Source organism: Peromyscus maniculatus, chromosome 2, assembly GCF_049852395.1.
Source record: "Peromyscus maniculatus bairdii isolate BWxNUB_F1_BW_parent chromosome 2, HU_Pman_BW_mat_3.1, whole genome shotgun sequence".
Classification (NCBI taxonomy): Eukaryota; Metazoa; Chordata; class Mammalia; order Rodentia; family Cricetidae; genus Peromyscus; species Peromyscus maniculatus.
This window is the reverse complement of record NC_134853.1, coordinates 20,400,670-20,413,583: the sequence shown is the minus strand read 5'-3', so window position 1 is coordinate 20,413,583 and position 12,914 is coordinate 20,400,670. Positions and strand designations below refer to the sequence as shown.

At 37.6% G+C, this 12,914-nt stretch overlaps 1 protein-coding gene across 6 annotated transcripts in view; it reads right to left on the bottom strand.

Moving 5' to 3' along the window:
* Window positions 1-12,680, bottom strand: part of LOC102910632 (solute carrier family 7 member 12-like) — a 65,679-nt gene extending 52,999 nt beyond the window's left edge. For all 6 annotated transcript variants that reach the window (XR_013048965.1, XR_013048967.1, XR_013048966.1 and 3 more), the window contains exon 1: window positions 11,910-12,680. Coding sequence is in view for 2 of the 6 variants with exons in the window: in XM_076563813.1 (XP_076419928.1) it covers window positions 11,910-12,579 (670 nt within the window). In the remaining 4 variants the exon portion in view is untranslated. The remainder of the gene's footprint in view (window positions 1-11,909) is intronic.
* Between the last annotated feature and the right edge of the window lie 234 nt (window positions 12,681-12,914).

Genomic DNA, 12,914 nt, shown 5'->3' with positions numbered 1-12,914 from the left:
TTCTCTGGATTTTCGTATGTGTTTCTTGCTTGATATTGTTTGCATTGGTTGTAGGTACATCTTGTCCTGGTCATTATCCCTCATTATTTCTGGACAATATTTGATAACCATTCCTTTGTATATAGTCTTGTATTAGTTTAGAACCTTCTTATTTAGACAAAAAGGGGGAGATGTAGTGGGTAGCCATTCCAGCTTGGATCTGGAAGTTCCAACCCCCATTGAGACTCTGGCAACTGTCACACCTACGAAGCGGGGCAAGGGGAGGCGCCTAGAGACACGATAGCTGGATGGGCCAGCGCTCTCTCTGTGCGCTCTCTCTGTGCTGGGACGCTGAACGGTGAAGGTGGACTGTGCAGAGCTCCAGAGAACACCGCTGTACTGCAATACACCTTCCCCAGACCCTGCGACCTACTTTTCACTTAATTTGTGAGTTACGCCATTAAATAAATATCCTTTTAACTATGTGGAGTGGCCAAAATAATTTCTCCAATAGTAGAGCTAGCAAAAATGTTAAAATTATCAGAGAAGGAGAGATGGCTCAGAGGTTAAGAGCACTGCTTGCTCTTCCAAAGGTCCTGAGTTCAATTCCCAGCAACTACATGGTGGCTCACAACCATCTGTAATGAGATCTGGTGCCCTCAAAAAAAAAAAAAAAAGGATTTAGAGTTGATGGTAATTCCTGAGCTGGAGTGAGAAAAGAGATCTCTCTTGCAAATCTGTATGCTTAACAAAAAATTTTATTAGCTGATGACAAGTTGAAGAAATTATAAAAATATTGTCCTACTTGCTTTTGTGTAATCTTCATGTAATTTACCCACAGGAATTAATCCTCAGGGCCTCTGAAGGAAGGAAATTTGGTAAATAAATGTATTTAACTTGTAAGAATTTGGAAAATTAAAATATATACATCATATTATTGACACATATTCTTGATGTTAATGGGTATCATCTCTAAATTCTGAAGAGACATTTGCTGTAATTACCTATTTATTATTAATTACCTATTATTTGCATTAGGAATACCAATATAAATTAAAACTGATAATACTCCTGATTATGTTTCCAGTAAGATGAAATATTTTTGTACATTATATTGTAAAACACATTATTACAGTGATACCAAATAATATTACAGGACAAGCAGTTGATGAAAGAGCTAATTGTATTCTAAAAGGTATTCTTATAAAACAATAAGGAAATATGAATACTCTCAGATAGATTACATAATACTTTACCAACTTTAAATTTTTAAATGGTAATGAAACATGGACAACAGCTACTGAAAGGCATTGGACTGTGGAAAAACTGCAGAATTGGGTCAGTCTGTGTATCCAGGGTGTTTTGACATTACAATCTGAACCAAAAAAGGTGTTATGATGGGCTTGAGGTCATGCTTCTACTTCTGCAGGAGACTAAAAGTTGTGGATACCATTAAAATTAATAAAACTTCAACATGAGCAAAGTCTCTAGGATGCCTTGGCTGTTGACATGAATAACAGAACTCTGGGAAGAAAGAGATATAGAAAGCCTTGAAGCAGACAGCTGATCCTCCTACTTGGTGACAGCTTAAGAAATTATTGGAATGGGAAGCGATAGTTTAGCTGGCTAATGAACTTTTGAATGCTATAGCTGTGTTCATTGCTCTGCTGTCTGTGGTAACTGTACAGATAACAGGGACTAATACTTACTGGACTTATACTCCCAATCCTCCAATTAATAAAGGGGTAAATTTTGGAGATATGGGTACTTCTGTTGTAGTCAATGAATCTTCTTTGCTACCTGGTTGTTATGGCCACAGACCCTGCTAGGCTCCAGGCAGATGGTATGTAAATTACAAATTATATTGTGAGAGTACAAGGAATTGTTATTTGCATGGGTAAAGGAACTCACTGTTTAAATATAACCTTTTAAATTTGGTTATCTATACTTAATACTACCCAGTATTTTCATAACAAATTACATATACTCCATGCATATTGTTTTAAAGGATAACAGATGAATGCTACTAGTTCCACAAACCTGCAGTTTTGTGATATGTGGGTTACCAACAAGGAATCTGACTGGATACATTGACAACAAAATAAAAGTGAGTAGTCTTGGGTACTTTTTTAGCATCTCCCAAGTAGAAGCTATTGTTTGGTGTCCTTATGTCATGTCTTCCTTTGAGGAAAATATTCTCACTCATAATAGAGACACAAAAGGTTTCAATGGAACTAGGGAAATTAGTTCCACCACTGATGACTCTTTCCAGTGTCAACGAGTTGTGATGTCAGATTATATGCTGAAATTTGGCAATTTAGTTCAGAGTAATTTGTGGAAATTAGCAAGTATCTTACATTCTCATAAAGCATGGAAAAAAGGTTAAATATTAATGATGTGTAAGATGAATTGCTAAATGGTCTTATTAATCAAAAACCCAGATCCAGATATTGGGGTGAAAGCCAAGAAATCAGAGTAACAAACAAGCCACAGCCACAAGTTCTTACCCAAGGAAATCCTCAGCCCAAGAGAGAGCTTGCTGTGGGATGTTAATGTATGTCCTGGGGGAGCCCTTCTTGGGTTCCTTGTGGTGTTACCCAGCAGGTTTGCATAGAGGATGATTAGGACCATGGGCCTGAGTGCAGGTGTCTGAGATGGTCTGCACTTGGCTGTACTGGGGGATGGTCTGTATGTCAAGTTGCTCTGATTGGTCAATAAATAAAACCTGATTGGTCGTGGCTAGGCAGGAGGTATGGGCGGGACTAACAGAGAGGAGAGATAAAAGAGCAGGAAGGCAGAAGGAGACGCCCAGGACAAGCAGCATGTGAAGATGCTGGTGAGCCACGAGCCGCGTGGCAAGGTATAGATTTGTAGAAATGCGTTACTTTAAGATATAGGAACAGTTAACAGGAGGCCTGCCACGGCCATACAGTTTGTAAGCAATATAAGTCTCTGTGTTTGCTTGGTTGGGTCTGAGCGGCTGTGGGACTGGCGGGTGACAGAGATTTGTCCTGACTGTGGGCAAGGCAGGAAAATTCTAGCTACAAGAGCTACTTCGTGTATACTCACGCCTATCTATATCCTTTCTGTGCCCTGCCATTTCACTTCTTTCTCTACCAGCTACATCATTACCTCTTTCTGCCCAGCTACCTCACTTCATGTCTGTCTGTAAAGTTCTTCAGACCTCTATGGTTAACTAGTCTAGGAATTAAAGGCATGTGCCACCACACCTGGCTCTGTTCCTAGTGTGGCCTTGAACTCACAGAGATCCAGATGAATCACTGCCTCCAGAATATTAGGATTAAAGGCATGTGCTACCATTGCCTGACATCTATGTCTAATATAGTAGCTGGCTTTTTTCTCTGATCTCCAGATAAGCTTTATTGGGGCACACAAATAAAATATCATCACAATGACGATAATGTATATTTTGTCCTTTACATTAGATAAAAGTCATTACTTTTTGTAGCATTTGTGACATCATATATAATTGAAAGAGCCTATACAATGGCACCGTAATAACTATAGTATCATCTGTAAATGCTATACTCTGCATACTTATATTAATGCTAGTATATCATTAGATGTATATTCATTCAAGATAAAAACTCTGGCAAAATTAGGACTAAAAGAATAATACTAGAAATAATTATAGATACATACCAGCAACTGAGAGCCAATGTTAAACTAACTGATGGGAAACAGAGTATTTTCTGTAGATTTTAGAATGGGATAAGTGTGAATTCTGTCTTTACCATAGTACTTGCTTACTGATCTACAGACAGGAGAAAAATCAGTTGTGTTTAATTGTACCACACATCTTTGGGCCATTCAGATTCTGGTTCCTGTCCAATTAGGCAGTATCAATCATGGGATCCCTCTCCTGGCTTGTGCCTCAATTTGTCCTTCAGTTAGCTTAATATTGACTCTAGGTTGGTGGTCTATATCAATAATTATAATGAATAATATTCTTCCCATTCAGATTTCATCAGAGTTTTTCCTTGAATGGTATATTGAATTTGTTGAAAGCCTTTTCTACATTAAACAATATGATCATGTGAATTCTGTTTATATCTAATGATGTGCACATGTTCATAAAATCCTTGTACCACCAGAGTAAAACCAACTTGGTCGTGATATATAAATTTGCTAATAGTTCTTGAATTTAATGGCCCAGAATTTTATTCATGTTAGTTCGGAATATTGTCCAGACTTTGTGTAATGTGTCCTTATATAACTTTTGTATCAAAATAATGCTGGCTTAAGAGAACATGATTTTAGAGTTTTATTTTGTTTTTCATTGTATAGACTGTGTAACATTGGAATAACCGTTTATCAAAATTAGTGATTTTTTTTGGCTATGCCCATAAGCTCTGAGCCACCAATTCCCAGCACATATTGCAGTCAGGACAGGTGGATAGAAGGTTTTGTGGCTGGGTTGGTGTCCCAACCTCAATGGAAGCCTTGCCTGTGTCTGAAGATAACCAGATCAGGGTTCTTATCCTCCATTACTGGGAATCTCAGCTAGGGTCACTCTCAGAGATTCCAGGAAGTTTTCACTTCACTAGGTTTCCACATCATCTCCCAAATGTCCCCCAATTCTGGTCAACTCTCTCCTTCCCTCCCCAAACTGCTTGCCCTTCTTTCCATGCCCAGCTTCCCATGGTCCACATGCATAATATATTCTATTTTCACTTCCCATGGACATCCATGAATAAGACTGAGAGCCTTCCTTCTTATTTAGTGTCTCTGAGTCTGTGGATTGTAGTGAGACTATCCTTTATCTAATAGCTAATATCCACTTATGAGTACCTACTATGGCTGGCTGGCCAAAAAAGTCAATAAAATACTTTCCAGTGATATTCTGGTATATTCATAAGTCATCGCGTAGCCCAAACATTATTAGAGAGGTTTTCTACAGAAGCTGATGGGAGCAGATGCTCAGACTCGCAGTCAAACCTTAGGCTGAGATCAGGGAAACATCCATAAGAGAAGGAGAAAGAAGCATAGAAGCTGGAGAGGGCTTGAGGTTACCAGAAGAACACAAGCTGCATGACCCACAGAATCAACTAAGTAGGTCTCATAGAGGCTCACAGAGTCTCAAGTGACAATCATGGAGCTTGCATGGATCTGCACTAGATTCTTTGCATATATGTTGTGGTTCCTTAGCTTGGTATTTTTGTGGAACTCCTAACAGAGAGAGTAGAGTTTCTCTGATCTTTTGCCTACCCATTGGACTCTTTTCCACCTACTCTGTTTCCTCATTCAGCCTTAATATGAGAGTTTGTGCCCAGTCTTACTATAACTTGTTATGTTATATTTGGTTGATATCCTTGAGGGACCTGCTCTTTTCTGTAGGGAAATGGAGGGATAGTAGATCTGGAGGAGAAGGGGGTGAGGAGGAACTGGAAAGAGTGAAGGGAGAGGATTTTGTGGTCAGTATGTATTGTATGAGAGAAGAATAAATGTAAAGAAAGACTAGAGAAGAAAATGAGAGATAAGAGTGTAATAGTGTAATGATATCTGTTCTTCCTATGACTTTGAGGCACAGCACCTCGAGATGTAGCAGATGACTGTTCTCCCTATAACCTTGAAGTACCTGCCTCCAGGGCATGACCTCAAGGCTACCCTTAAGACTGAGATGCACATATGCCACTCTCTTCTCTCACTCATGGGCCTGGATTGTATGGACTGACTCAGGTGGCAGAACAATGTGAGACTGTACCTCAGCCTTCTAGGATTCTGCAATGATTCTCTTATTCTCTTTCTAGAGTTCTCTCTCTTAATAAATTCCTTCTACCCACTAAGCAGACTCCCATGGATATCTTCCTTTATCAGGCACCCAACCATGTGTATCTGAGCACTATGTGCCCCTACTGTTGCTACTTGCATGACTAAACCTTAAAGCCCACAGGCGGGTGCTGGTGAGGTTCTCCACCCTGCAGAGCCTGTGTGCATCCCAACTCCCCAGGAGATGCCTGACCCCTGCTCAGGTGACCACCTGCATACAACAGCTGTGCAGAGAGCCTGTAGTCCAGGCAGCTCACAAGGCATGTGAGCCAGGAACTCCTAAGCCAGCCAGATCATGCAGCACCAGTTATTGTAACCACTGCCAGAAGCACATTCGTTTCGTAGCAGATAGAGCACCATGTCAGAGAGAAAGGTGCCCATGCTAGGTGACTTCCTAGTTCTGTGCTTGTAGAGGCTGGACCAGGTCACAGCCACCAGCCTTGTAAGAGATGGCCAGCAGACTGTTCCTTTACTTTTAAAACTGCTTGGTGTAGCTGCTGTCAATTCCATCTTTTGAAATTCCCACTGCCACTGCCACCATCACCATTTTGTGTGCAACCAGCACCATTGTTCAATGTATTGACTCATTTGTTGTAATCTCAGCAGCTCTGGCCAGTACTTATGGGTAGGGGTTGCCTGGGTGAGTGTTTGATTCATTGGAGCCCATTTAGGGAGCTGAGTCAGCTCACAATTGACTTGTCTTGGCGCTCCACCTTTGACACCTACTGGCAAAACATTAATACTACATCAAAAAATCATCAAATGAACCAGGTATTCACCCAACCTGGTTAGTTACACCTGTAACATCTGGACACTTAGGACAATCTTTTGAGGATCTTATCTAAGGTAAATTACTTGACAATTTCACACCTCAAACTGATATTAAATAAATATTTTTTCTTTACAAATTTTAAGTATTTTTTTTACATTGTGGTGGATAATGTAACCATTCAAGAATTTAAAGACTTCTTTGTTTATACTATGGCTGAAATTTTACAAGACATGTATGACCTTCCGGGTACAAATACAATTTTTACTGTAATGGTGATTAGCATAGTAATTCATATTATATCATTAAAAAACTAGTTTAATAATATCACCAAATAGGAGACATTAATGATACTGATACAGTCTTTGCAAAGTGTAATGAGAACTTAAACAAAAGGATTCATTCTTTGGAATCTGCTAATTGACCACATGATCTTCAGTCTTCTTATAATAAATGGACATCAAGATTTAATTCTATTGAAAATAAATGTGGTAAACTAATGGATAACTCAATAAGTCTGTAAAGCAATCTTAATGTCATACAGATAATTTCTAAGAAGAAATGATCATCATTAGTCAATAAAAGGAAATCTTTGTAATCATATGTTTATGATGAACAGAAAATCGTTTTTCATTTCATGAAGTCACTGGAATAATTTACAGTACAGGAGATAGAGAATTTAGAAAAGGTTGTGGTTAATCAATTTCAAGCTGTGGGGGAGTCTGTTAGAACTGATAATCAGAGTGCTAACAAGAAGAAGGGAAAGGCTAGAGAGGTCATAACATTTCCAGTGCCTTACAGAGTTGGGATTTCTTACCAAAAGTCACTACACATTATGACATATACCCTGTAACAGTTTGTTAAAAGCCAGCAACTGATAAATATCCTGAAGAGTATGTAGAATATATATGGAAGCCTATACATATAAGAAATTTAAAGAATATCATGGAAGCTGTAGTTACCTATGATATACATCCAATATAAGTAAAACAGATGTTAAATATATGGTGTTCTAGAAATAGAATCATGCCAAATAACTGGAATAGTTAGTATTAGCTGTATTAGAATATAGCCAGTAATTACAATGGAATAGCTGGCTGAGAGAAGCTAAGGCATTTGAGCAGCAAGGTAAGATTAGAGGCTTTGAGATGTCCCAAGATCAAATTCTTATTGAGGCCTGCTTTGCTGATATAGATGACAATCTACCTTTGATGAGCATACATTATCCATATGCCATATAGCAGACTTAAATGCTTAGGAAAAGATTCCAGAGTGGGAGAAACCAACTGAGCGATATACAAATTTTTACAGGGGTCAAAAGAACCATTTACTGATTTTTTTAAACAAAGATTGACCAAGGCTATAAATAATACAACATCAGACCAAGAATTAAGACAAGTAATTAATTCAATCTTTGGCTTTTGAAAATTCTAATATAGAATGCAAAAGGATAACTGTACCTTTAAAGATGAGATCAGCACACATAGAAGAATGGATCCAGCACAAAATCAGTGCTAAGTCTCTTAACTATGATGATGAGGCTTAGATAGGAGAGGTGATTTCCAGAGGTATAAAGAGGCATCAAAGTGCCAAATGTTTTAACTATGGTAAGCCAGGCCGTATAAGAAGAGTTTGTGCACAAGGAACTTTTTTTGTGTAATCTTTTTCTTTTTAAATGAGATAACAACATGGTTCATTTCATATTCCTACTGTTCCCAACTTCGTTCCTTACTCCAGAACCAATGTAACAAAACATTATGTATTCTTCCATTTTTTTCTTCATGCTTATATAATACTTAAACTAGTGATTATGAGTTATTCTCCAGGCTTTTGCTAAGAAGATATTAAAGTAGTTTCTTTGACTATGAACTTCAAAATCCCTTGAACAATTTTACAAATGTGAAAAATACTCTAGTATAATTTATATTTTTAATTTGAAATTATTTGACCAAATAAGCAATGAATTGCATGATAAAATGAGTAGAATTGTATAAATAAATAAATAAATAAATAAATAAATAAATAAAATAAGTACAAAAAAAGAGTTATAATCAAATATATAAATACACAAGGCACTTTTAGAAGCAATGCTTCTTCTAGAAATGACCCAAACAGGAGACCAAAACTTCTGGATTATGTAGAAGATGTGGCAAAGGCCAATATTGGACGAATGAATACAGATCAACAAGAGACATACGAGGCAACCCTTTACCACTGGGAAATGTCTCATGGGACCTCTTAGAGGCCTCCAAACTAAATGTGATCAAGCCATTTCCAGTCATTATGTAGGGAATACCTCCTCAGGACAATAAAATAATCCAGTACCTTATGATATGTAAGAACAATTCTGCACTGAATGATATAACAGTTTTGATAGATGGGTCTTAATTTTGAAACAATACCATAAAACCAATATTTTGGCAGGCAGGCGGGACAGACAGGTAGAGGGAAAAATGGGAGAAATCTGGGAGGAGAGATTAAGTAGCAAGAAAGAGGAGGAAAGTAAGATGTCTAATTGTAGATGAATTTCTGAACTGTTTTATTAAATAAGAAACACAAAGCCAAATACAGGGGTGCAAGCCATAGAGATCAGAGCAATAGACATAGCTACCAAACTAACCTTAGCTCACCACACCGCCGTCGCTTCCCAAAAGAACCAAACCAGCTCCTTACTGTCTAACACGCACCTTTATTGCCTAGCTGTTCTGCCTTCTCAATGGCTCTAATTGTCTAGGCACCTAGCTACATAGCAAGACATAGAGAAAAAAGTAAGAAAGGTACAGTGAACAGTACTTTTCCATGGTTTTTTACTCATAAAATTAAATATAGTATATAGAAAAATGTATGCAATTTTGTATGATGATCTTTACATTTGAATCAAGTGCTTCCTTTGTAGACTTTGTGTGTTTTACATACAGGGTCATTTGTCTGAAAATAGAATAATTGGACTTCTTTCCTGTGCTCTGTATTGTAGCAGAAGTTTTCCTGTGTCCTGCCCACTTCTGCAGCTGCTTGGTCCCAAGTGAATACACAGAGGCTTATATTAATTACAAGCTGTATGGCCTATGGCTCAGACTTTTGGTTGGCTAGCTTAAAACTTATCTCAACCCAATCCTATTAATCTATATTTTGCCACCTAGCTTTGTGGCATTACCTGTTCTCTCACATCTTGCTTCTCCTGATGGCACCTTGAAAATTCTGCCTAAATCCACCCTTCATCTCTGTCTTCAGTTTGAATGCACTGCCTAGCCTTATTCTGCCTCACCACTGGCCAAATAACTTTGTTTATCAGCCAATGAAAGCAACACATATTCACAGCATACAGAAAGACATGCCACAGCACTGATAAAGTGAGATATCCACTGGAATCTGCTTAATGGGTAAAAGGGATTTATTAGGAAACAAAACTCAAGAAACAGAAAAGGAGAGTCATTGCAGGATCCTGGAAGTCTGAGGTACAGTCCCATGCTATTCTGCTGCCTGAGTCAGTCCACACAGAGAGAAGAGAGCTGCTTACATACATCTCAGGTCTTAAGGGTAGCCCTGAGGTCATGCCCCAGGGGTAGGTACCTTATTGGTTGTCAAATGCATATGGCCAGCCTTGCATCCATATACACATTAGCAACAGAAACAGATCACCAGGTTGTATTTATATATAAACATATATATATGTACATATATATAGTATATAAAATAATAAATATAGGAAAAGAGGCTATCAACATGAGAGATTGAGAACACATTCCAGGAGTTTGGAGAAAAGGTATCTATAAGGGGATAGAGAAGGAAAGAGTGGAAAAACTTAGATAAATTGATTTCAATTAAAACAAAAATAAAATTATATGTATACATATATATTTATGCATTTATGTAGGTCATTTGTAATGTATGCATTTGTAAGTGGAAGTATGCTGAAGAGGGGATTGAGAAAAGATAACAGAATTATGTGATAAGAAACAGAAGGACAACTATCAGGAGGAAGAAAAGGAAACATCCAAAAGGTGGCAAAGAGAATGGAAGAAAGGTAGTGTCATCATATTGATGACAAAATATAACAGTACACATAGTACTCACTAATTTAATGTCAACTTGACCCAAGCTAGAGTCATTTTAGAAAAAGAGAACCTTAATTGAGAAAATGCCCTCACCTGATTGACCTGTAGCAAGCCTGTGGTGCATTGTCTTGATTGATGATTGATGTAGGAGGTCATGGGTCACTGTGGGTGTTGCCACCCTTGGGCTGGTGGTCCTGGGTTGTGTAAGAAACCAGGATGAGCAGGCATTGAGGAAAAATCTACTAAATAGAATTCCTCCATGGTCTCTGCATTAGTTTGTGTTTCCAGGTTCCTACCCTGGCTTCCAGGACGATGGATTACAAACTGTAAGATGAAATAAACCCTTTCCTCCTCAAGTTGGATATTTGGTTGTGGTTGTTCTGTCACAACAACAGAAACCCTAAGACAAACAAGTATTGAAATGCCACAGTGAAACTCATCACTCTGTATGTTAAGCAATTACTGAAAAATAAATAAAACTTTACATGATATGTAATGAATTCTTTTCATTAAATCTTTTAGATATTACAGGTAGAATTGTGTGCAATTATTATCAAACTCTTATGGTACGGTAAAATCTTCATGATAATTATTGTACAACAGAAAATAATATTGCATTCTCAAAAATGTTCATTATAGCACTGTCTCCAGGATGAAAATATCAGAGACACTTGAAATGCTCATGATAGTGAGAAGTATGAGTTCAGAATGATTAGATAACTGTAGTCTATCACAAAGTCCTGAATGCTGCGTGATAGAATTAAATATAACTGGCATTTTACTATTCCAATTCATATATATATATATATATATATATATATATATATATATATATATATATATGAGAGTACAATATACTTTTCAATGCAAATACACCAAGAGTGATGACTACACATGACAAGCTTGATCGTGGGTACTTCTGGGAAGAAAACAAAGCTTTAAAGTTGAGGTGAAGTATAATAAAATCTGAGACCTATTGTCGCTTTATAAATGTGATTTTACCCATACATTTTTTATATAATTATTACTTATTTCAAGATGGTGGGATCACATGAAATTAAGCCAAGAGTGTTTAAAAATCTCTAATTTTTGAAGATTCTTAACATTCCCCAGTTTATATAGAAGACATGGCTGGAAGAAATCTAAATTATATACAGTCTACATTATCGAATATACATACATCCTTTAAATATAATCCCACATTATAGAGAAGATTGCACTTCATTATATAGCATAAAGCAATCATTAAAATTTCCCTCTCAATTTGAGGCCAACTCTTATGGCGTACTGCTAGATATTTGTATGAATGGATTTACCTGCTATGTTGACCAGGAGTGATGCTCCTACATATGAAAAGTTTACTTGGAGAATGGCATCTGCAATCTGTGAGGCATCAGGAAGTTCAGCATCCAATGCATTTTCAAACCTGGACATATTCTCCTTTTCCCCAATCACTAACAGCACAATTCCAGTTACAGAAATGAGACAAAGAACAGCCATTTTCATGAGACTGCTGATAGTCTGAACCTGAGCCACTGTTTTTATCCCTCGACCATTGAGAATTCCAAATGACCACAAAACAGCCAAAGCCAGACATTTCTTTGGGAGCTCTGGAACTGGACATCCAGAATAGAAAAGTTGAACAAGATTACTAGCTATTAATAAGCTTTGAGCACCAATGCCTAGGAAATGATTAAAAAGCTGAATCCAAAGACACAGGAAAGCAATGGAGGATCCAAAAGATCTCTTGAGGAAATAGTAGGATGCTGCACTCACAGGGAAGGTGGTTGCCAACTCTGCAAGACAGAGAGCATTCATCATGTTCAGCAAGCCACAACCTGCCCAAATACTTAGGGAGACAGGGATATTCAGTGAGGAGTATTTTAATACTCCTTTAGGAGACACAAACAAAATCCCTCCCCCTACGGTGGAACTTAACAAAAGCATGTTTCCATGGAAGAATCCTATCACTCTCAAGAGCTGCATAGTTTTGCCTTTTTCTATCTTTTAAATCTTCAAAATAGGGCTATTCTGTTTTATGCTTCTCTGTAGTTTTCTGCAAAACCCTATCAAAAAGGATGTTGCCTTGACTAAAACATCTATTCCTTATAAGAGATTTTTAAGCCTGAACTTAACTTGGGTTTTAAAATAATTAACTTTTAGCTGGGTTATGGTGGCACATGCCTTTAATGCCAGAACACTGGAAGCAGAAACAGACAAATCTCTGAGGTCAGAGTCAGCCTGGTCTGCAATGCAAGTTCTAGGACAGCCAGATCTGTTATACAGAGAAATCCTATCTCAAAACACAAAAACAACAGCAA